The following is a 24,911-nucleotide window of genomic DNA, read 5'->3' as shown; positions in this document are numbered from 1 at the left end:
TGTTTGCTGCTTTTCTTTGCTGCCGTTCCTCCTTCTCTTCCTACTTCTCCTCCTTTTGGTTCTCCTTCTGCTTCTCCCTCTGCTTCATCCATCGGCCTGCTGCTCGGTCGCTCGGCCGCTCGGCGTTCTGCTCTTACACGGCGCGCATTTAATTTTAATTCGTCGCCTGCCGTGCTGCCAGCGACATCGGTTGCGTCTCGCCAAGAAGTGGTGTATCACTTGGAAGTGGACTCTACTAGAGCCATCGGCATCGGGAAGGAAGTTCAGCGTTATTGTGACCGTTCAATGTGACCGGGTGTGCATGCGCAGCAAGGATATACATCTGACACAGCGAGGAGTGTGGCCAGTTGCCAAGGATTGCCACTTCTACGATCGTAAAAGCGCATTCATTCAGTTTTATTGAACAATATCGACGCTCGAGTTCGATTCCGATCCAGATCCCGATTCCGATCCGTAATCTCGACGATTGGACAACTGCAATTGTAACGCGAGCAACACAAAGTGTCAACAAAGTCGTAAACTCGCACACTGCCGCCGTAAAGTGGAGCAATCGAGGGGAAAAGGCGGAAGAGAGTGCAGGCAGCAGCAAATTAATTACCAAATAACAGGCGAAAGGTAAGTCGGCTGGATCAGATAAGGCGGCTATATCCGCAGAGCTAAAGTTCTATGTCGTAACTCTTACCTCGGATTGGATCACCAATCCAATCCAGTCCAATCCTCCAGAGGCGCCTCCCCATCGCCTGGAGTCTTTGGCTTGCCCATTCCGAGTGCAGAGAATGCATGCATTTCGTCGCAACTATTTTTAAACAGATCGCTTCTTCACTTTCGGCTCTTTCGCATTTCTCTTTCTTGCCTGCAGCCACAGAACGTGGGAGAAAAAGAACAGAAAGTGCATTCGTACCTCCCCCCTCCCTCCTCTGCTTATCCGCTTATCCCCTTATCGCTCAACAGGTGGCCGTGATCGATATTGATAGCTCCCGATATTGATGTTGACTGAATGCTAAGCCCTTGTGGACAAGATCGCTGGGAAAGATTGATCGGGGTCGGAGGGAGGGGGGAGGGGGGAAGTGCGTGAGTGGGGAAGTCAAACATTGAACAATAAATTCCCAAGAATGCAATCCGCTCGTCAAGTTCAAGTTGATACTGTCTCCGCTTGGAGAAGGGTGAAGTGAATCTCGTCCTGAATTTCCGCCAGAGAAGCCGTAGGATCCGGTTAGTGGGTCAGTAGCTCTCCTTGGCCAGGTTCAACAGCCTGGTGATTGATGGGAGGTTGTGGGAATGGGAAGTGGGCACAAAGTAAGCCCAAGGTCGCAGTAATTAAAAATCCGTGACCGCAAACGCTGAAATTCATTTAGTGGCGAGCAAAGTGAATTAATTTCATAATAAACAAAGTGCTAGTGACAAAGTGCGAGCGGCAGCTGCGATGCAGTTGAAGCTGCCAAGGATGGCTAAATGGGAGGATAAATCCTGGCTAGAGTTCTCATAGTTAAGGAGTTGAGTTGACAACTGGAAATGGATCACATATATACCCACAAGAGGGGTGAATCACTCGATTCAGCTGCTCGCCCCTGCATGATACCCCTTCTTTTATTTGGCAGTCCACTTTCGTTTGTTTTGATACCGATGGTTCAACGACTTTGCAGAAATAGTAGCCAAATAGAAACCTCGGGGCTACACACGAAGAAAATGTTGCTACTTCAAGTTAAAGTTGAATACTCAAAAGCTCATACTTTGTGTCAATGTTGCACTTGGAACAAAGCCAACTGGTGTCCCATCTAATGGCGATATTTTATTGATCATTGCTTTGGCGAATGATCGAAATAATTCTCAGTGCTTTTTAGTTGCTTTTGCTTTTTCGTTGCTTTTGCTTTTGTCTTAGCTTCTGCTGATACTGCATTTCGCTTACTGCGCACATTTTGTCACATTTTCGGGGCTATCTCTACGAGCTCCTACACTCGCAATGCAGATGGGTCAAGGGCAAAGTCCCGCCAGTGGTGGCCCCCACCCGATGGATGAGTGACTGGCTGGGTGCATGGGTGCCAGGGTGCATCCAGTGCAAGTGCTATCGCTCTTGGAGCAGGGAGCATGGGTATTGACGTGGTTGCCAGTGGTTGCCGGGCGAAAGAGCACGATAAACAAGTGGAGTGCAGTAGAATTGAGCAGTAATTACCGATTACGATCCAGTTAGCAACCGGTTCATCAAAGTTTTTGGTGCATATGTGCATATGTGCATATGTCCACTAAGTATTTAGATTCAAATCGTTGTTCTAAACGGTGTCTATGCAAACAAATTGGAAGCTAATCGCAGTTATTAGCGCTTGCCTCATAAAATATTTTATTAACAATTAATTTAATATGTGTCAGGACACTTAAGTGTTTTAGTGCTTTGAGCTAGAGCTGATGAGTTTGGGTCAGGGGGCGGATATTCAGTAATAATTGCAGCCATATGGATCGCACTAGCTAAGTTCCTTTGGTTAGCGCCGCCAACGTTGCGTATGCGCAATCTCTTTGTCGGCGATATGAGGATCGTTTGTGAGACGAGACGAGATGCGATGCGAACGCCTGAATGTCATGGCCAGAATTTGGAGCAACCGAATTGAGTCCATTGATAATGTGGGATTGTCTGTCTAGAGGTAAAAGTGTACGGCTCTCATTTGCGTTCATTTGATTTGATTTGTTTTGCTTTAATTGTCTCTGATTGCACAAAAGAGCGACGCCGACGGCTGAATCACTCCGCCTAAGTTCGAGAGGCTGGGGATGCGTTTCCTGTTGACTAGCAACTACATAAGTAATAATATGTGTACTATGGCGTACTATGTACCATGTACTATGTACTATGCATGTACTACGGTTCGATTGTTCACTCCTAATCAATTTTAGGTTAAGTTCTAGCCTTTGTTCACGCCTGGCTTTCAGTGTTATGTGTGTGTGGTGTGTGTGTGGTGTGTGTGTGGTGTGCATATCAAGTACTGGCTGATATGGCTTTGGAAAAAGTGAAATGCCATTTGTTTTTGTTCGGCCTGCGGGGGGTGCGGGTGGTGGAGGGGGGTGGAAATAACCACCACGCCCCTCTGTTCGCATCTGCTTTATCACGTCACAATTATCTTGCGGCATTGTTGCAACTTTTGCGCTTTGTTTCCAACACACAAAAACGCAGCAAAAACAACAATTATTGAGCAGGCAGCATTCAGCATTTCAGCATCTGAAGGCCCATATACATATGTAGCTATACTAATTACAAAGCTAAAGAGCTGGAGGAACAACCAACAGCAAACTAGATGCCACACTAGATATACTAAAAATCTGAGAATACATGGTAGAACAGCTTAAATTCGTGACTTTCTCGCCGCATAAACGAGCGATTTTCGCGCTGATCGCTGGGGGTCCAAATGGCAAACAACTCAGCCCCAATCTTCCTCCACAGTCTGGTGTTTTTTTCTGAGCCGAGCCTGATAAGCCGCGTAGAGAGCGAGATGTTCCACCTCTCCTGGCTGGCCACTGGACACTACCCACTGGACAATGGAATCGTGAGCGAAATCTGCCAAATAACGATGATGGGGATTATGATGAGAGGGGCGGACTGGAGAGCCGGGGTCAAAAGGTGACTGGGGGGCTGATAACTGCTTTGATTTGGTTTGCTTCGCCTACATTCTATGTATTTTAGAATATATTCTGTGGTAATTATTGTAAGTTGAAGACAATCTCTTTACCACGCCCCATTTTCTAGCAAGCAAAGAATTGTGCGATTTGTTTTGAAGAACTAGAAACCCAAACTAGAAGATTGTACGCTACCCACCCAATTCGACAAAGTCAAACTGTTTTGAATGCTTTGGGCAGGTTCAATGAATTTGGCCGAACTCGGCTGATAACCAGATAACCAGAGCAGACACACCAGCGACAACATCCTCTTCATCACGTGTTTTCAATTATGTTGCTGCTGGGTGCGGCACTTGACTGGCTGAATCCATCTTGGTCTTAGACTGCCTTCTAATGGCTTCCATTTGTTTCCCGTTTCAGTTACTGCAACATGAGCTGCTGGCTCTAAGGAGCACATTCATCAGCAGCAGAAATAGTTGCCACATCCAGGCAGCAGGTGCAACCGGAGAGTAGAGGAGAGGAGACTCACAGGTCAAGGTTCTTCCGGAGAGCAGAGCAATCAGCCCAGGGCGACACCAGGACAACATGGTGCACGGACCGCCGGCGCGCAGAAAATCACAGCAGCAGCATGAGGCCTGCGAGATGGACATGGAGCGACAGCCCACTCCGCCGGACGGCGGATGGGGATGGGTGGTGGTCTTCGGCTCCTTCATGATACACATAGTCAGTAAGTGCGAGTGCCCAGCATTTCCGTAATTAAGGGCTGCAGTATTACCCTCGGAACTTTCGTAGTCGAGTCCAGTGGAATGGAAAGTGGGTTTCAATTAAGCTGCCGCCGGAGGAGGACTTGACCGACTGGGCTTGGGATTGGGCAACTGCGGTGGGTAGGCGAGCCACGCCAACTTTACAGCTGCCATAAATCAAACCCAAGAGCATTGGAGCGACCCGGCAACCAAAAGTGAACGGGAATAAAAGTAATGGGCATTTGGTGGATTTTTGGGATCGTAAATACTTAGGCACTCTAATCGCCGCAAATCAGGGTGTGCAGCGGGTTGGATTGGAAGTGGGAATTATCGGCAAGGTCCGATACAGATACTGACACCCGATACGCTGAAGGCTTGGTTGGATGTGGAGGTGGAGCTGAACTGGAGGTGGATGTGGAGGTGGAGTACGGCCACCACTTGAGCCGTGCGACTATCAATTGGATGATAATTGTGGCCAAGTGTCCAGTGCGTCGATACGCAGCCGATAATCTTATCGCCGTGTGGGCTGTAATTGCCTGGTCACGGAAATAGTTGCCGTTTGGTGGGATGGGGGCTAGAGCAGACTGGTGCGGGGGATCCCGATGAAATGGGAGCCCTAATTAATTGCCTACTAAACTGATTTATGGCCAGCGCCCGCACGGCAACCAGTTTGATCGAACCAAATCCACTTTGGGCAGGCTCTTTGGGGAACAAGTCATCCTATATATATGTATGTATAATAAGTCTAATCCTCGAGTGATCTCCTCTCTCCCGCAGCCGATGGCATGACCTACTCCTTTGGCATCTTCTACAATGAGTTCCTGGACTACTTCAACGAGGGCAAAGGCTACACGGCTTGGATTGCCTCCATCATGGTGGGCGTGACCTTCTCTTCCGGTGAGCCACATCCTCCACTCTTAAAGCTCCATTATGATTAACCATTTGTCCATGAATCTTGCAGGACCGATCAGTTCGTCGTTCGTGAATCGATATGGCTGTCGTGCGGTGACCATAGCGGGCTCCATTTTGGCCGCCAGCTGCATCATCGTGAGCATGTTCGCCCAGAATGTCCTCACGCTGATCATCACCATTGGTTTCGGCACGGGCCTGGGCTTCGGGCTCATCTACCTGCCGGCCATCGTGAGTGTGACGCAGTACTTCGAGGCCAAGAGATCCCTGGCCACGGGCATCGCCGTCTGCGGCTCCGGATTCGGCACCTTCGTCTTCGCGCCGCTCACGGAGTTCCTGATCGGCAGCTACGGGTGGCGCGGTGCGATGCTGATCATCGGCGGCATCGTGCTCAACTGCATCATCTTTGGCGCCATGTTCCGGCCGCTGGAACTGGAGGCACCGCCACAGACGCCGCCGAACACGCCCAGCACTCCCAAGCTGGGCAAGAAGTCGGCCATCATCGATCAGAACACCACGCCGGCGGAATTGGAGCCACTCAAGATCCAGCCCAAGGATCAGTACCTGCAGCTGCCGCAGCGCACGGATAATCCGGTCACGGGAGGTGCCCTCTGTCGCTCCAACAGCGTGGGCCACAACCTCAAGCCCAGTCTGGTAAGTCCACTTTAATGAGTTGCAAGTGCGAATGATCTATAGTAACTTTCATTTGTTGCATGTGGCAGAACAACAACTCGAACGGCGCCGTCAATGGGCAGGGAGCCACCCTGGTGAGCAGTGGTGACCCACCGCAGGCGGTGGTGAAGAGCACCAGCAACGACGACATCGCCCGCAAGTGCCACAGCCAGTTGCAGCTGACTCCTCTGAGGGACGCGCATCGCGAGCGGAGTGCCAGTGGCACCATGTACCGCCCGGATGCCCTTTACCAGGTAGGCTAGCCGCATTGGATTGGATGTGGAGTGGAGTAAGATGGTCTAATGCTATTCTGTTTTTCACAGGGCTCGCTCCACAATCTGCCCGACTATGTGAGCTCCAGGAACGATCTAAACCGCTCCATGTCCGGCTCCGGCGTTATTAAGCGCTACGGCTCCCTTCGCCAGAGCACCAACATTTCACAGAGTCAGGTGAGCTTTTCCAACCAAATGAAATGCATAGGAAGTGCATATAGTACTAAGAAACTGAATATGAGTGCTGCTTTTTGGTGGGTGAATAACTTTAGGTACTTTTATCAAAAGATACAAGTGTGTACCATTCTCTGCTGAGCTTCCGTAAAGAAACTATACTACTACTTACTATATTTTAAAAGCTCAGCTATCTAATCGGTTTACCGAAATATTTCAAATATGTAAAAGTGGAATACAAAGTCTGAGCGATATATTTGAGCTGACTTAAAACTCAACTTGACTTAATTTACAAAAAAAAACAGCAAGGCAACAGAGGTAGCACTGAAAACATGGTAGCTTAGAAGCGATGCGCCAGATAGCTTCTCCAGATCCAGAGGATCAGTTTGTAGAGCAGGAAGAGGCGAAACAGCCGGTAGAGGAACACCTTGCTGCAAGAATTTCACTAGAAGTCGACCATTTAACGAGCACGAAGAGATACTCACATCCTTAGGATGATCTTGGAACGCCCCAGCGTTTTGGGATCCTCGCGGAGCAAGTGCGTTCGGATGCTGAGGAGCATGTGGCCGCAGGACTGGATCACCAGGCCATGGATGTCCGGATGGTTGAAGGCATCCAAGTTGAATGCGGATCTGGAGAGGATGGGATGGGATGGCGAGCGATGAGAGGTGAAACTATAGTGACTACTGAGTGGACCCACCCTGGTCGCTGCTGGGAAAGCGCCTCCATGTCCGTGACGCCGGGACTGTCCCAGTTGTTGAACATGAAGGGCTGCATCACCTCCAGCGTCTGGTAGGCCTTGCGAACCGCACTCATCAGAACGGGCTTCCGCCCGAAGATCCTGAGGAGCAGGTCGAGGATGAGGGCCGGCAGGATCTGCTTGGTGAAGACGAGGCACTGGTAGGCCCACCGCCTGTCCGTGTAGTGGCAGCCCGGGATCATCAGGTTCTTCTCAAAGGCCACATCGCGCCACAGGTCCAGCGTGTCCATCTGCTCGGCAATCTGGGTGAAGGTGTGCGGCACGTGGGTGCACGATGAGGATAGGTAAACGGGCAGCTCGGCCGGCGGACCCTGCCTGTAGATCTCGTAGCCCCGCTTGGTGTAGCACAGCATGCTCTTGATGCCGATGTCCTGCGGCGTGATGTCCAGCCGAATGTCCTTGCCCAGGTACACAGTCTTGAGGATGCCAGCGCCCACCAGCGCGAACAGTCCCATGGCGCCCATCAGGGATGGCGAGAATCCGGGCGACGGGTCGTCCACGGCAAAGAGAACTGCGGAATGGCTACGTTTTGTAAATCAGGGACTAATGCATTGGCGGTCCGTGGATTACCTATGGAAGGACGGTACACTATTACTGGCAGCCGATGGCGGTAGTCATTCACCAGGGATTCGGCCAGGTTCTTGGTGAACGTGTACGTGTTGGGAAAGCCCACGATCAGCCTGTCATGGGATAACCAAATGATAGATAGATAGATTACAATCCGCGGACTTACTTTCTGGTTAGGGCGTTGAGCAGCCCGTCGTCTGGCACCTCGTCGATCAGTCGGAGGCACAGCCGCCAGTCCATCGGCGAGGAGTAGTACTGCAAGGATGAGAGCCACAGGGTCAGAGAAGCATGCCAGGCACTGTCCTGGATCCCTAAAACACCAACCCACCCACCTTGGGCTCCACCCGCCGCAAATAGGGATTGCTGTAGAATGTGGACACGTGCACGAAGGCCCTCAGCTGCGGCAGAGTCTCGGCGAACTTGAGCGCCTCCAAGGTGCCACCGACATTCAGGCGCAGGGCCTCGCGGAGCGGCTCATCGAATCGCACGGTGGCGGCACAGTGGTAGACCAGGGAAACACCCCTCATGCGGTGCATCATCGCGGGCTCGATGCCCAGTCCCGTCAAGGAGACATCGCCCGGCACCGCCACGATCTTGTCCAGCTCCTGGGGCTTCTCCGCGGCCAGCACATGGAAGACAGTGGCCTGGCGCAGGCGGACGAGCCGCTGCTCCGCCGTCAGCTGTCTGCGTGGGCGCAGCAGGACGTAGATGCGGCGGACGCTGCAGGACCGCAGGAGCTTCTCGACCAGCGCCTTGCCCACCACTCCCGATCCGCCCGTCACGAATATCTCGCTGTCCTCGAAAAACTCCTCCATTGCGCCGGCTGCTGAATGCTGAATGGTGGATGATAGATGGTACACGGTGAATCACTGACCAGAGCCCGTTCGGCACTGGCATCCAGCTCCATGGGTCGATCCGCTTAACTGAACGCCAGGCGGCGCGTGTTCATTAAATCAGTGATTTGGTTTACATGAGCGGCGTTGCTACATTTCCATGCTAAACTCACAATGTTGGCAGTGACCCGGACTGACCCCAAGCGGCTTCCACTTACCACGTTGTGGAGCACCCGTGCACCCTGTACTTGTAGCTTTCATTTTAGCGATAATAACCCTTTGCCATCCCTTTCAGGAGGAGACCAAGTGCTGTGGCTGCATCACTTGCTCCAAGGAGACACGCGACACATTCGCCGAGATGATGAACTTCTCGCTGCTCAAGGACATGGTCTTCGTGATCTTCTCCGTGTCCAACTTCTGCACGAGCATTGGCTTCAACGTGCCCTACCTGTACGTGGTCGCCTACGCGGAGACCCTGAAGCTGACCAAGACGGATGCCAGCTATCTGATAGCCACGATTGGCGTGGCCAACACGGTGGGTCGCATCATCCTGGGCTACATATCGGACAAGCCGTGGGTGAACCGCCTCCTCGTCTACAACGTCTGCCTCACAGCCTGCGGAATTTGTAAGTTTCTGATCTGATCTGATAGCTTATTGGTGTAATCCTCTCCTGCTCTTCCACTAGCCACTGCCATGGTGCCGCTGTGCCACGACTTCCAAACCCTGGCCTTCTATTGCTGCGTGTTCGGCTTCACGATCGGCGCCTACGTGGGCCTGACCTCGGTCATCCTGGTGGACCTGCTGGGTCTGGACAAGCTGACCAACGCCTTTGGCCTGCTGCTGCTCTTCCAGGGCATCGCCAGCTTCATCGGTCCACCCATCGGAGGTGAGTACTCGCAATAGCTGTATGTTCTGTTTCTGTTTCTGACCTCTGCTCCCCACTCCACAGGCTGGATGTACGACCTGACAGACTCGTATGCGCCGGCCTTCCTGATGGCCGGCCTCATGATCGCCATCAGCGGCCTGGTGATGTTCGCCATTCCGCCGCTGCAGCGCATCCAGGCCCGCAAGCTGGAGCGGAAGCCCCACACCGAGCACCTGGCCCTTAGTTAGTAGTTCACCCACCACCACCCACACCACCCACAGTGTCTTGTTTATTCCCACTGCTATCATATTTTTTTGTTTTTTTTTTTCTACTGTAACTATAAATCTAGATACGTACTGATGCACACGACCTGCATGCTTGCTTAGATTAAGTCCTAGTCCTAGGCCAGCCATGTACATAGGTATGCGCATATGCGGCAGCTATGGCATATCCGATTATTTATGTACACCAAATTCCCCGTACCCCTGTCCCCCTGAACCATGACCTCTGACCCCAGACCCCAAACCCCAAACCCCATTGCAGTGCATGGAAATGTATGCCTATACGTACATGTACCCATACCCATACCCAAATTATTGTTATTCTATTATGACTGTATGCCTGTGCGTGCGTCCCTCTGTATGTGTATACGCCATTAAAGAAAGCTTTTGTACAACAACGGAAGGCCGGAAAAGTCCATTTCGAAATCGATTGGCTGACAAACCACTGGTGGTGGGGAAAATGAATATGAGTATGAAATTTGAATATGAAATATGCTGGTGAGTGTAAGTGTAGTGCTTGAAACAACCTCTTTTCTACCTTCAAATCAATATACAGGCTCTAGAAATATATAGTAATCTAGAAATGCAATAGATAGATAGATAGAAAGATACATAGTGCTCTGTTGACTTGGCCTCTTAAACGCAGCATTCTTTTTAGATATTCAGATACACTCAGTTGCCAAGACAATCCCATCGCAACGGATGAGAGCCCAGAGAATCTTCATCGTGGCAATTTTCAACTTGTTGGTCAATCGCAGGCCGCTGATCTTCGTGGCTAGTTGGCTGCTCATATTTATTGTCAGAGGGGCCAGAGGCGTCCCTCAGAAGGGGTGCCACATAAAAACACGGATTGCACATTTGTATAATTCGAAAGGGTTCGGTGTTTATTGGTTCCTTAAGTGACTAAAATAGTGAATAAATAAAGGGCACGGATGCGATGCACTAAACCCCGAAAAATACGCACTCACAAAAGCACTCATTCATTCACACTCAAAAAAAAAAAAGTAGAGTTTAACAGCTCGGGAGGCGAGGATGTCCTTACTGAATCTCCCCAGTGATCAGCTTCTTGAGGGTGCACTCTCCGGCGCCCAGCTTGTGGATGACGGCCAACACCTCCTCGCGGTAGCGATCCATGTGGCCCATCTCCTCCGGGGTGTACTCCTCGTGGTCGAACCGCGTCATCCGCCAGATCACATTCAGCTTGGCCTCGATCAGCACATAGTTGGAGGAGGGACAGAAGCGCGGACACATCTCGTTGATGAAGTGGATCATGTCCTGCACACTGCACGAGTTAATCCTGTTGTTGATGGTGTTCAGTGCGAAGTCCTGGTACTTGGCCATCTTCGCGTGCGGGAACACGTTCTCGCAGGTGATGCAACGCCAGTCCGGCTGCAGTGTCCGCGTCTGGACGGGAATCACCAGGCCACGGCATCCCTGCTCTCGGCAGAAGAGCGCCGACAAGTAGGTGCCGTTCTCCTGCAAGAAGATCATGGTCAGTGGAGCAAAGGATTGGGGGTTCAGAGGATCAGAGAGTCAGAGGATCGGGTATTGAATATGCAGTCAAAGATACGGCGGATTCACGTCCGCCTCTGTCCATTCACGGCGTACAGTTCGTTCCACTCCAAATCGAAATGGAAATGGAAATCGAAATCAGAATAAGAATCACAATCAGAATAAGAGTCGAAATTAACATTCTGCGTGTCATGCTCATGGAAATTTTGGGGGTGTGTGTTAGTAGCCCGGGAACTTTGGATCACCAGATTAAATGTGGTTATATGTAGGTAAATAGGATCAATGGACTGATTATATGGGGCTCTGAAATGTTTTAAAAGTGCGTTTTAGTTGTATATTTAATAGAAAGGTAAAAAGACCATGGCAAAGATGTCCTTTAGTTCGCCCAAAGTACGAGTAACTGTGTTACCAAGCCCATCAGACAGCCAATTCAGCAGCCAAAAGCCAAAGTGTGCCTGTTGGCATATTTTTTGCTCCCTTTGGGCCACTGGCTACTGGCCATCCCTCCTGGGCGCGCCCCTGGGCCCTGGTTGATGCAAATCATAGAACTAATTTAATTAGGGAACGCATTTGTGTCAGGGGGCCTGGCCAGCGGCCACTGCCAACGCCAGAGGCCATTATTCAACTCATCCCAGAGCGGCGGAGAGCGGCCACATAAATAGATGTGTGGCCGGATATGTGGATCGTCTTTGTACGTAGACGATATATGCCCATGCCCATGCCATGCCATGCCATGTCACACACACTGTGTGGGGAACACACTGACATCGGCGTTGGCCAAGAAATGTGTCCGAAATTCAAGTGAAATGCTTTTCAAATTTCGATTATGGTTTCTTGTTGTGGGACAAATAGATGGCAGTGTTTTCTGCCTTGAAGTTCGCTTTCTGGCGGCTGAGGAGTAGGGAAAGCTGCGAAATCCTGCAGAGGATAAAGGAGCTAACTCCAGGACAAAAAGGATAGGTATGGAAGCTGGACAAGGATTGCCACTAGCCAGGAAGCAACTCAATTAAGCTAGAAATGAGATGGTGCTAAAGCAATGGGAATAAGGATAACAGGATGACCGCAGGAGACCACGATTCCCATGGACATGGGCTCACAGTACTCACAGTGTTGTCGTGACACCGCACGCAGTCGCAGGCAAAGTGCTTGGTCATCTTGAGGAAGATGTTTCGGGTGAGGTTGCCCCAGAGGATCTTGGTGTAGGTGGTGGTAATCTCGCCGCCCTTGGGAATATCCCGCGCAGCCCGCACCACCGCCAATCGCCCGTTCTCGAAGTAGTGACTAGCATTTGGGGTGCACTCGTGGTTCATGATCGCCGTCAGCGGGAACAGACCACGCAGCAGAGTCTCGTGGCCACCGGAGTGGCAGGGCGCCTCGAAGGCGTTCGTATTGAGCACGCCCACGATGCGGAACAGCTGGTCCATGAACACCCGATCCGTGGTGGGGAAGTTGCGGAAGCACTGCGCCGCCTGGATGATCTCACGCCGGTAAGCGCGCTCCGCATTCGCCTGCATGGCGTCCACCAGATGCCGCTGTTCCTTGCCCAAGTGGAAGACGCGCACTGCCGTCAGGATCCGCAGCGACAGTGGATTCACCTGCTCCTGCTCGGCATCCACGTCCTTGGGCTGCCAGCGGCGGAAGTGCTCGCACTCCGCCTGGTGCTCCTCGGAATCCGAACAGGTTTCGCACACGGGCAGGGTGCAGCGATGCCGGCACAGGAATCCCGTCTGCGGCAGCGTCTCATGGCAGCAGATGCAGCTGCTCAGTTGACCCTTGCGCGCCGTCGGCCCGGTGACCAAGGCTCGCTCCTGGAAGATCAGCTCGCCGGCGGCTATGTCTCTGGTGGCGAACACGCCGCGACCGGCCACCGTGGAGGAGCTGATGGTCCAGTTGGGCTGCTCCTGGCGCAGATCGCCCAAGTGGGCGTCTATCAGCTGGGCCAACTGCTCGGGCGTGGTGTCGCGACACGGGGCCATGTGGGCGCCCAGGGCGGCCAGTGTCGTGTCTCCTCCTCCGCCTGCGCGAGGGGGCGGGCACTGGGCGGCAGCAGACATGGCGACTGCGGTGGGAGGTCGTTCGGAACTGCGGCGAACCAACGCGACGCGCGGCAACTCGGCGAGTGAAGATGTCTCCGCGCAGCTGGGCGGACTACGCGGGAATAGCAGCGATATAGTGGCGACAGCGACGACAGCAGCAACATGAGCAGCGGCAGCAGCAGCAGCAGCAGCAGCAACACCCAGCACAGCAGCAACAACAGCAACAACTGACTGCCGACAGTGGAAGCAACCCAGCAACCCAGCAACCCAGCAACCCAGCAAAGCAGCGACGCTTATGACGTGGACACACCGACGCCCTCGGAGAGCATTAGACACAACTAAAAAAACACAAATTAGAGGCATCCACCAGGGAATGGGGGAAATGGGGGAATGGGTGACAGGCGAAAGGGGGGCCAGGAGGTGGTGAACAGGGAATGGGGGGGGACAAAAGCGACAACAGTCAAATATGATTTTTTTCCACGGCACACGCACGCTGAAAAGAACACACACTCGCGGCCAAGTTCCCATTTACGAAATCCAAAATAACATTTCCTCCGAAGGAAAGAACTTGAGCATTGTGCTCATTGTTTTGGCCAAAATTGTGGTTATTTTTAGGCGGCAAAACCCAACGAGAAGTTCTAGCAATAGAACTTATAGAACTTATAGACAACTCAACACAAAAGATTCAACATTGAGCAAAAGAAAAGTTTTGATTCGAAACGATTTCGAAGTGGGGAACGTGGAGCCACTTGGTGGTGCGCCACTTGCTGCGCCACTGGGAAATAGAGACATTTGGCTGGGGCGACGCAAAGCGGATTTTGCTTTTGACTCTTATTCAATTTGTGCTTGAGCTGTTGTTGCCGTGTGTGGTTGTTGCTGCCGCTGTGCTGTGGTTGCTATTGTTGCTATTGTTGCTATTGTTGCTATTATTGCGTTCAATTGGATTCGCCAGTGTGGGGCCATCGGTGGGAGGGGGGAGAGCGGGGAGGGGGGGGAGGTGTACGATCGTGAAAAGCACTGATGCAGCCATCAGCCATCAAAGAACATTTCCCGCTGCCAATTTGTTCGCCAAACACCTCAGTGTGACTGCCACCGCCACCGCTACCGCCACCGCCACCCCCTTCTCCGAAGTCTGCTTGCGGTTGGTTTTGGACGCCATAAAGTGAGGCGAAGCCATAGGAGCACCACCCATCTCATCCCCAACCCCATCCCCATCCCCATCGCTATCTCCATACGATTTCTGCCACCCTGCGACAATCTGAACGGCTGGCAAAATTATCTGTGGAGATGCAGAGTAACTGATACCCGACGTGTTTGTCTCCCACGCTTTTACACTGACCAAAAATAAGGCGCTTTTGGTAAGGACTTTAGACCGAAAGTGTTGCTTAAAGCAGGCCGCAACGAAGAAGCTTTAGGAATACACAATCCTGGCTGGCAGTGCAGTCCACTTTCGGCGGCTTTCACTACATATGGCGGTGCGTGTGGCCGGGACATAAATTAGGGCTTCGCTGGCCAACGAGTTGCGTGTCCCAGGGGCAAACGGAACAGAGACACCAGGCGGCCAAACGAGGTGAGCGTCGCAACACGTGACCTGCTGGGAAGTGGGACCGGTAACGGTACCAAGACCTACCAGGATTGAGGTGGCTCCACTCCCAGCTGTTCACTTCCCGTCGCGAATGTCACGCACTGTCACATGTCCCGCAGTGGAGTGGGTTCGTCCTGCCACGCCCATCGCCTGCGGTAATACGTAAATCAGTTGTAAAGCGTACGACCCCCGTTTTCCCTGCTCCTCCTGCCACCTCATACCCACTTATAGTTCGCCCACATTCCAAATCTATTTTCACTTTTACCCGCATTCCATTTGGCCCAATCGAACGGAAGCTAGACTGAGTAGCATGAAGCGAATAGAACGCACTCGAATAAATGCCAAATATCAAAAAGCGTGAATACCAACTGAAAAATTACAGGGTACGTTTGGGCATTATCAATCACAAGTGCTTTGCAGCTATCGTAATGAATAGTTTTTCATAGTTAGCTCTGCCGCCGATTTTGGCCAAGTTATGGCGAAAACGCCGATTGAAAATATCAAATTTTTGTCAACATTTTTCCTGTTATTTTTTTGATAAAAAATAATCAGTAATGTTTCGATAGCATAAAAAATAGTTGTCCAAAAGTGGAGTGCTATACCTCGTTGAATTCGTAACAAAATTCTCTATCGATCGGTATTCGAAAAAGGATTCCAATTTGTTGCCATTTTTCGCAAATTTTAATGATGTTACCCCTTACAAAAAATGCGAAAATTTGGCAAAAAATTATTTTAACAGAGTCGGTCAAAAAGTGATTTGGTTGGTTAGTATTGCTAATTAGGAGTAAAAAACTGTAATTCTTTTCATGGTCATGGTCATTCATGACCATTTTTAGCCAAATTATACCGAAAATACCAATCGTAAATATTGAATTTATGGCAAGAATCGATTTTCTGTTTTTTTGCGTAAATAATTATCAGTATTTTGTTCACAGCAGTCAAATAAGAGGTCTAATTATGGAATGTCATATCTTGTTGAATTCGTAATTAAATTTCCAATCAAACTGTGTTTTCAAAAAAAAATCTATTTTTTTTATTTTTTTTTGCAATTTATCAAAAATGGGAAAATTTGTAAAAATTGTTGTTTTCCAAAATCACAAAACTAGTGCTAGGGATAGTTAGTTATGTTTATTAGCAACACACAACAGTCTTCATTTAAGCTCTGCCACCTTTTTTGGCCAAGTTATGGCGAAAACTCCGATTGAAAATATCACATTTTTGACAACATTTTTTCTGTTATTTTTTTGATAAAAATGTGATCCGAGTTTTGTTGGGAAAATTGAGAGATTCTGATTTCAGATACCAGCCGAACAGAAATGTCAGGAGGTGACCAACGATCATTTCGATTCTGGTAGACACCTTCTGCTAATTATGATCGCCTGGTGCATAAAATAATGAAATGGGACGAAAACCGGACTTTTGATCCGAGTTTTGGTGGTAAAATTGAGAGATTCTCGATTTCAGATACCAGGCAAACAGAAATGTCAGTAAGTGGCCAACGATCATTTCGATTTTAGTAGCCACCTACTGCTAATTATGATCGCCTGGTGCATAAAACAACGAAATGTGCCAAAAACCGGACATTTTATCCGAGTTTTGTTCGAAAAATGGAGATTTCGAATTTCAGATACCAGCCGAACAGAAATGTCAGGAGGTGACCAACGATCATTTCGATTCTGGTAGACACCTTCTGCTAATTATGATCGCCTGGTGCATAAAATAATGAAATGGGCCGAAAACCTGATCCGAGTTTTGTTGGGAAAATTTAGCGATTCTGGATTTCAGATACCAGGCAACCAGAAATGTCAGGAAGTGGCCAACGATCATTTCGTTTTAAGTAGACACCTACTGCTAATTATGATTGCCTGGTGCATAAAGTAATGAAATGTGCCGAAAACCTGATTTTTGATCCGAGTTTTGTTCGGAAAATGGAGATATTTCGAATTTCAGATACCAGCCGAACAGAAATGTCAGGAGGTGACCAACGATCATTTCGATTCTAGTAGACACCTACTGCTAATTATGATCGCCTGGTGCATAAAACAACGAAATGTGCCAAAAACCGGACATTTTATCCGAGTTTTGTTCGAAAAATGGAGATTTCGAATTTCAGATACCAGCCGAACAGAAATGTCAGGAGGTGACCAACGATCATTTCGATTCTGGTAGACACCTTCTGGTGCATAAAGTAATGAAATGTGCCGAAAACCTGACTTTTGATCCGAGTTTTGTTCGGAAAATGGAGATATTTCGAATTTCAGATACCAGCCGAACAGAAATGTCAGGAGGTGACCAACGATCATTTCGATTCTGGTAGACACCTTCTGCTAATTATGATCGCCTGGTGCATAAAATAATGAAATGGGACGAAAACCGGACTTTTGATCCGAGTTTTGGTGGTAAAATTGAGAGATTCTCGATTTCAGATACCAGGCAAACAGAAATGTCAGTAAGTGGCCAACGATCATTTCGATTTTAGTAGCCACCTACTGCTAATTATGATCGCCTGGTGCATAAAATAATGAAATGGGCCGAAAACCTTACATTTGATCCGAGTTTTGTTGGGAAAATTTAGCGATTCTGGATTTTAGATACCAGGCGAACAGAAATGTCAGGAAGTGATTTTGGAGAATTTAAATCCGGAAGCCCAAAAGTATACAGAAAAAATGCATGTGTAGCTGATGTGCCGCAACATTCATTCATTTTTCGCTGCATACTTTTGGGCTGCCGGAAGAAATTCGTGCTGCGGCAAAATTCCTGTTGCATACTTTTAAGATCTGTCGGAAAACGTTGGCCAGCTGATCAGCAATTTTTAGTTGCATACTTTTGGGCTGACGGAAGAGATGAGATCAGAGGATCGTGAATTTCTTCGTTGCCTACTTTCGAGGGCTGCTTGATTTTAAATTCTCCAAAATCACTTCCTGACATTTCTGTTCGCCTGGTATCTAAAATCCAGAATCGCTAAATTTTCCCAACAAAACTCGGATCAAATGTAAGGTTTTCGGCCCATTTCATTATTTTATGCACCAGGCGATCATAATTAGCAGTAGGTGTCTACCAGAATCGAATTGATCGTTGGTCACCTCCTGACATTTCTGTTCGCCTGGTATCTGAAATTCGAAATATCTCCATTTTCCCAACAAAACTCGGATTAAATGCCCGGTTTTCGGCACATTTTATTACTTTATGCACCAGGCTATGATAATTAGCAGTAGGTGTCTCAGAATCGAAATGATCGTTGGTCACCTCCTGACATTTCTGTTCGCCTGGTATCTGAAATTCGAAATATCTCCATTTTCCCAACAAAACTCGGATTAAATGCCCGGTTTTCGGCACATTTTATTACTTTATGCACCAGGCTATGATAATTAGCAGTAGGTGTCTACCAGAATCGAAATGATCGTTGGTCACCTCCTGACATTTCTGTTCGCCTGGTATCTGAAATTCGAAATATCTCCATTTTCCCAACAAAACTCGGATTAAATGCCCGGTTTTCGGACCATTTTATTACTTTATGCACCAGGCTATGATAATTAGCAGTAGGTGTCTACCAGAATCGAAATGATCGTTGGTCAACCTCCTGACATTTCTGTTCGGCTGGTATCTGAAATTCGAAATCTCCATTTTTCGAACAAAACTCGGATAAAATGTCCGGTTTTTGGCACATTTCGTTGTTTTATGCACCAGGCGATCATAATTAGCAGAAGGTGTCTACTAGAATCGAAATGATCGTTGGTCACCTCCTGACATTTCTGTTCGGCTGGTATCTGAAATTCGAAATATCTCCATTTTCCGAACAAAACTCGGATCAAAAGTCAGGTTTTCGGCCCATTTCATTACTTTATGCACCAGGCAATCATAATTAGCAGTAGGTGTCTACTAGAATCGAATTGATCGTTGGTCACCTCCTGACATTTCTGTTCGGCTGGTATCTGAAATTCGAAATATCTCCATTTTTCGAACAAAACTCGGATCAAATGTAAGGTTTTCGGCACATTTCATTACTTTATGCACCAGGCGATCATAATTAGCAGAAGGTGTCTACCAGAATCGAAATGATCGTTGGTCACCTCCTGACATTTCTGTTCGGCTGGTATCTGAAATTCGAAATCTCCATTTTTCGAACAAAACTCGGATAAAATGTCCGGTTTTTGGCACATTTCGTTGTTTTATGCACCAGGCGATCATAATTAGCAGAAGGTGTCTACTAGAATCGAAATGATCGTTGGTCACCTCCTGACATTTCTGTTCGGCTGGTATCTGAAATTCAATATATCTCCATTTTCCGAACAAAACTCGGATCAAAAGTCAGGTTTTCGGCCCATTTCATTACTGTATGCACCAGGCAATCATAATTAGCAGTAGGTGTCTACTAGAATCGAATTGATCGTTGGTCACCTCCTGACCAACTCGGATTAAATGCCCGGTTTTCGGCACATTTTATTACTTTATGCACCAGGCGATCATAATTAGCAGTAGGTGTCTACCAGAATCGAATTGATCGTTGGTCACCTCCTGACATTTCTGTTCGCCTGGTATCTGAAATTCGAAATATCTCCATTTTCCCAACAAAACTCGGATTAAATGCCCGGTTTTCGGCACATTTTATTACTTTATGCACCAGGCTATGATAATTAGCAGTAGGTGTCTCAGAATCGAAATGATCGTTGGTCACCTCCTGACATTTCTGTTCGCCTGGTATCTGAAATTCGAAATATCTCCATTTTCCCAACAAAACTCGGATTAAATGCCCGGTTTTCGGACCATTTTATTACTTTATGCACCAGGCTATGATAATTAGCAGTAGGTGTCTACCAGAATCGAAATGATCGTTGGTCACCTCCTGACATTTCTGTTCGGCTGGTATCTGAAATTCGAAATCTCCATTTTTCGAACAAAACTCGGATAAAATGTCCGGTTTTTGGCACATTTCGTTGTTTTATGCACCAGGCGATCATAATTAGCAGTAGGTGTCTACTAGAATCGAAATGATCGTTGGTCACCTCCTGACATTTCTGTTCGGCTGGTATCTGAAATTCGAAATATCTCCATTTTCTGAACAAAACTCGGATCAAAAGTCCGGTTTTCGGCACATTTCATTACTTTATGCACCAGGCGATCATAATTAGCAGAAGGTGTCTACTAGAATCGAAATGATCGTTGGTCACCTCCTGACATTTCTGTTCGGCTGGTATCTGAAATTCGAAATATCTCCATTTTCCGAACAAAACTCGGATCAAAAGTCAGGTTTTCGGCCCATTTCATTACTTTATGCACCAGGCGATCATAATTAGCAGAAGGTGTCTACCAGAATCGAAATGATCGTTGGTCACCTCCTGACATTTCTGTTCGGCTGGTATCTGAAATTCGAAATCTCCATTTTTCGAACAAAACTCGGATAAAATGTCCGGTTTTTGGCACATTTCGTTGTTTTATGCACCAGGCGATCATAATTAGCAGAAGGTGTCTACTAGAATCGAAATGATCGTTGGTCACCTCCTGACATTTCTGTTCGGCTGGTATCTGAAATTCAATATATCTCCATTTTCCGAACAAAACTCGGATCAAAAGTCAGGTTTTCGGCCCATTTCATTACTTTATGCACCAGGCAATCATAATTAGCAGTAGGTGTCTACTAGAATCGAATTGATCGTTGGTCACCTCCTGACATTTCTGTTCGGCTGGTATTTGAAATTCGAAATATCTCCATTTTCCGAACAAAACTCGGATCAAAAGTCCGGTTTTTGGCACATTTCGTTGTTTTATGCACCAGGCGATCATAATTAGCAGTAGGTGGCTACTAAAATCGAAATGATCGTTGGCCACTTACTGACATTTCTGTTTGCCTGGTATCTGAAATCGAGAATCTCTCAATTTTACCACCAAAACTCGGATCAAAAGTCCGGTTTTCGTCCCATTTCATTATTTTATGCACCAGGCGATCATAATTAGCAGAAGGTGTCTACCAGAATCGAAATGATCGTTGGTCACCTCCTGACATTTCTGTTCGGCTGGTATCTGAAATTCGAAATATCTCCATTTTCCGAACAAAACTCGGATCAAAAGTCAGGTTTTCGGCACATTTCATTACTTTATGCACCAGAAGGTGTCTACCAGAATCGAAATGATCGTTGGTCACCTCCTGACATTTCTGTTCGGCTGGTATCTGAAATTCGAAATCTCCATTTTTCGAACAAAACTCGGATAAAATGTCCGGTTTTTGGCACATTTCGTTGTTTTATGCACCAGGCGATCATAATTAGCAGTAGGTGTCTACTAGAATCGAAATGATCGTTGGTCACCTCCTGACATTTCTGTTCGGCTGGTATCTGAAATTCGAAATATCTCCATTTTCCGAACAAAACTCGGATCAAAAGTCAGGTTTTCGGCACATTTCATTACTTTATGCACCAGAAGGTGTCTACTAGAATCGAAATGATCGTTGGTCACCTTCTGACATTTCTGTTCAGCTGGTATCTGAAATTCGAAATATCTCAATTTTTCGAACAAAACGGATCAAATGTCCGGTTTTCGGCCCATTTGATTATTTTATGCACCAGGCGATCATAATTAGCAGAAGGTGTCTACTAGAATCGAATTGATCGTTGGTCACCTCCTGACATTTCTGTTCGGCTGGTATTTGAAATTCGAAATATCTCCATTTTCCGAACAAAACTCGGATCAAAAGTCAGGTTTTCGGCACATTTCATTACTTTATGCACCAGGCAATCATAATTAGCAGTAGGTGTCTACTTAAAACGAAATGATCGTTGGCCACTTCCTGACATTTCTGGTTGCCTGGTATCTGAAATCCAGAATCGCTAAATTATCAAATGTAAGGTTTTCGGCCCATTTCATTATTTTATGCACCAGGCGATCATAATTAGCAGAAGGTGTCTACTAGAATCGAAATGATCGTTGGTCACCTCCTGACATTTCTGTTCGGCTGGTATCTGAAATCAGAATCTCTCAATTTTCCCAAAAAAACTCGGATCACATTTTTATCAAAAAAATAACAGAAAAAATGTTGTCAAAAATGTGATATTTTCAATCGGAGTTTTCGCCATAACTTGGCCAAAAAATGTGGCAGAGCTTAAATGAAGACTGTTTTGTGTTGCTAATAAACATAACTAACTATCCCTAGCACTAGTTTTGTGATTTTGGAAAACAACAATTTTTAAACATTTTCGCATTTTTGATAAGAGGGTACCATCATCAAAAATTGCAAAAAATGTGAATGAAATAAAATTTTTTTTCGAAAACACAGTTCGATTGGAAATTTAATTACGATTTCATCGAGGTATGACATTCCATAATTGGACCACTTATTCGAATGCTGTGATCAAAATACTGATAATTATTTACGCAAAAAAAAACAGAAAATAGATTTTTGCCAAAAATTCAATATTTACGATTGGTAATTTCGGTATAACTTGGCTGAAAATGGTCAGAAAGTTAAAAGAGTTACATTTTTGTACTCCTAATTAGCAATACTAACCAAACAAATCACTTTTTGACCGACTCTGTTAAAATAATTTTTTGCCAAATTTTCGCATTTTTTTGTAAGGGGTAACATCATTAAAATTTGCGAAAAATGGCAGAAAATTAGAATTTCCATTTTCGAATACCGATCGATAGGGAATTTTGTTACGAATTCAACGAGGTATGGCATTCCACTTTTGGACAACTATTTTTTATGCTATCGAACAAACACTGATTATTTTTTACCAAATAGTACAATAGTTTTTTTTGAACGGGGTTTTCTCCATACCTTGGCCAAAAAAGGTGGCACAGTTAAAATGAAGACTGTTTTGTACTGCCAATAAATGTACATATTATTGGCGAAATAGAACGAAGTACTCGACAAATTTCGAAAGATTCTTTATCGCTAGGTCGCTTGCTGGGTATTCCGTTAAAGTTTTAGAGAATTTGTGCTAAAATTTTATATTTAAAGGCGCACAGAGCGAGCGAAAACAAAAGGGAAAACAAGTATTTTGGTGGATTGACGTGCGACTGGGTCAAAGGGGTATTGAAGAGAAGGGAGGAAATAGGCTGTTTTGACGTGATATGCGATCTTTGACAGTATCTGAATGCGTATATAAGTAATTCAGTGGGGGCTTGTGTGTGTGGGGGTACTTAAACTAGTTGGGGCGCCTCCAATATGGCAGCATATATATCATACAATAGAATAAACCGACTACTACATTGTGGGCAAACAGTTTAGCTGGTTATTGCCCCCAGTGCGATAGCCAATCGTAGTTGCAACCAGATGTCATTAAAAAAAGAAAGTTACGAGTATTGTGAGGGTATCGAAATATTTGTATTTGGTGACATGCGTTCTGTTTCGTTCAGGAACTTGTGATCCTGATTACTCGTCTGTGAGCTTTTCTTGACCACAATAGCAGTACTCACTGAAGGCGGATCCTCAATGTGGCACGTTTTGGGATCATCTTGTGCTTTCGCTTTCGGCCATCTGTTCTGACTTAATCATTCACTTAACCGCATTGATTAATTGCTCATCGGATGTTTCTCTCACGCTCACACTTGCATTGGCATTCCCCTGGCCTAAATCCAGGGGCGTCTAACAAGGGGCTCGATTCCTAGCAGCAAAGCATTTGAATAAGCCAATTTCATGTTATATCACTCATTTTCATTTTGGAAACATAAATGTATAATGTGGCCTAATTTGAAAATGGGCATCTTCCTAATATTGTATCTCTGTCGAAAGTCCCCTTCTCGTAGGCCCCTGTGATGACATTTTTGTGGCCCTATCGGCTGAGCTATTTCGGTGGCACTTCTCGACAATAGCGATGCAGTGCCTCATCCAAGCGGAAAAGTAGAGTAAGCTAGCAAATAAACTCACCGTGGGATCTTGGCATCGGACGCACTTGCAGATGAAGTGCTTGGTCATTCCGAGGAATATTTTCCTGGCCAGCGTGGACCACAGCAACTTGGCGTACGACATGGTGATCTCGGCTCCAGCTGGAATCCGTTCGGTGGCGCACACCACAATGGTTTCCCCGTTCTCGAAGTGGTGCGCCGCATTCGGGGTGCACTGGTGGTTCAGGAGTCCAGCCAAAGGGAAGAGCGCCCGCACCAACACCTCGTGGCCATCCACATTGCTACGGGCTTCGAAGGCATTGGTGTTGAAGGCGCAGATGGTGCGGTAGAAGTAGTCCAACATGTCCTGCTCCCGCGGAAAGTGCTTGAAGCAATCGGCAGCCCGTTGCACCTCCTTCATATAGTACCGATCCATGTTGGCCTGCATGGCATACAGCAACTTTCGGGCGGCTTCGTCCAGAAAGAAGCATCGCACAACACTAAGAATTCGGAGGGCGCGCGGTTCGATTCTCTCGCTCTCCAGTGGCTTCCACTTGCGAAAGAGCTTGCACTCCAGGTCGTGACGCGAGGAGTCCCGACACTCCGAGCAAACTGGCAATCCGCAGCCAGCCGGGCAGAGGGCTGCCGAGTCCATGGAGCCCGGAATCAGGCGGTAGCAGAGAGTGCAAGTGCGCAGATTGGTCGACCGATGAGCCGTTGGACCCACCAGCAACGTGTGCTCCCGGAAGAGCTCCTCGCCTGGCGCTATCTCCCTGGTGGCAAAGATGCCACGGCCGGAAATGGGTGAGTCGGCCACCCGCCATGAGGGGTCCTGTGGTCGCAGTTCACCCAAGTGAATGTCTATCAGGTCGGCTAACTCCTGCGTGGACGCACTGATGGTCATTTGGTTCGAGGATCTCGGCTCCTCTGGAACAGGTGTGCTAGATGTGGACATGTCGGCCTGCAGTAAGGGCAACTCTCTCTCGATTCCGTCGATAATCGAAACGCTACTGACCGCCGCCGCAGCGGAAACTCTCCGATCATGCGAGTGTTCTCGCTTTTCTCGGAGGGACAGCTAATTATAGTACGGTGGCTCTCGGATTTCCCAACAGCTCGCTGGACAGGCACAGCTGGCGGATATGCGGCCGTCGAAAAATAAACACTAGCCTTTTATTGGAATTGCTGTTAACCCACTGAGGATTGAGGGCATTGTATTACATTCAAGCATTTGTATGTACTTTTTGGCAATAAATAAAAAACCTATCTGATTTATGTTGGCGTGTA

General features: G+C 47.6%; 3 protein-coding genes across 5 annotated transcripts; 1 reads left to right on the top strand and 2 right to left on the bottom strand.

Annotated features, from left to right (window-relative positions):
- Positions 1-138: 138 nt before the first annotated feature.
- LOC120455482 (monocarboxylate transporter 12) lies at positions 139-10,077 on the top strand. The gene is made up of 9 exons (XM_039641716.2): positions 139-615; positions 4,018-4,324; positions 5,118-5,237; positions 5,302-5,903; positions 5,972-6,175; positions 6,245-6,370; positions 8,823-9,153; positions 9,214-9,414; positions 9,478-10,077. Exons 2-9 carry the CDS (start codon positions 4,183-4,185, stop codon positions 9,639-9,641), a joined length of 1,890 nt encoding a protein of 629 aa, XP_039497650.1. The 5' UTR covers positions 139-615; positions 4,018-4,182; the 3' UTR covers positions 9,642-10,077.
- Positions 6,599-8,616, bottom strand: LOC120455483 (fatty acyl-CoA reductase wat). Its single transcript, XM_039641717.2, is given in 7 exon segments — positions 6,599-6,798; positions 6,853-6,999; positions 7,068-7,638; positions 7,698-7,807; positions 7,861-7,949; positions 8,027-8,539; positions 8,542-8,616. Coding segments are annotated over 7 exon segments (1,581 nt in total). The 5' UTR covers positions 8,602-8,616; the 3' UTR covers positions 6,599-6,707.
- Positions 10,078-10,515: 438 nt separating the features above from the next.
- On the bottom strand, positions 10,516-24,862 carry LOC120456569 (SET domain-containing protein SmydA-8). 3 transcript variants are annotated; one of them, XM_039643454.2, is made up of 2 exons: positions 23,671-24,651; positions 10,516-11,150 (listed from the first exon to the last, which is right to left on the bottom strand). In XM_039643454.2, exons 1-2 carry the CDS (start codon positions 24,580-24,582, stop codon positions 10,713-10,715), a joined length of 1,350 nt encoding a protein of 449 aa, XP_039499388.1. In that variant the 5' UTR covers positions 24,583-24,651; the 3' UTR covers positions 10,516-10,712. The 3 variants fall into 3 exon arrangements, with proteins under 3 accessions (XP_039499388.1, XP_039499387.1, XP_039499389.1); XM_039643453.2 differs by lacking the exon at positions 23,671-24,651 and adding an exon at positions 12,293-13,426 and having other exon boundaries at positions 10,529-11,150; XM_039643455.1 differs by lacking the exon at positions 10,516-11,150 and adding an exon at positions 23,124-23,407 and having other exon boundaries at positions 23,671-24,862.
- Positions 24,863-24,911: the final 49 nt, after the last annotated feature.

Source organism: Drosophila santomea, chromosome X (assembly GCF_016746245.2).
Source record: "Drosophila santomea strain STO CAGO 1482 chromosome X, Prin_Dsan_1.1, whole genome shotgun sequence".
Lineage (NCBI taxonomy): Eukaryota > Metazoa > Arthropoda > Insecta > Diptera > Drosophilidae > Drosophila > Drosophila santomea.
This window is presented reverse-complemented; position numbering and strand designations above follow the sequence as displayed.

Coding starts and splice junctions, on each gene's coding strand:
- LOC120455482 (XM_039641716.2), top strand. CDS start 4,183: ATGGTGCACGGACCGCCGGCGCGCAGAAAATCACAGCAGCAGCATGAG. Junction 6,176..6,244: donor GCCCGGATGCCCTTTACCAG/GTAGGCTAGCCG, acceptor TGTTTTTCACAG/GGCTCGCTCCACAATCTGCC. Junction 9,154..9,213: donor CCTCACAGCCTGCGGAATTT/GTAAGTTTCTGA, acceptor CTCTTCCACTAG/CCACTGCCATGGTGCCGCTG.
- LOC120456569 (XM_039643453.2), bottom strand. CDS start 13,240: ATGTCTGCTGCCGCCCAGTGCCCGCCCCCTCGCGCAGGCGGAGGAGGA. Junction 11,151..12,292: donor TGCGGTGTCACGACAACACT/GTGAGTACTGTG, acceptor ATCTTCTTGCAG/GAGAACGGCACCTACTTGTC.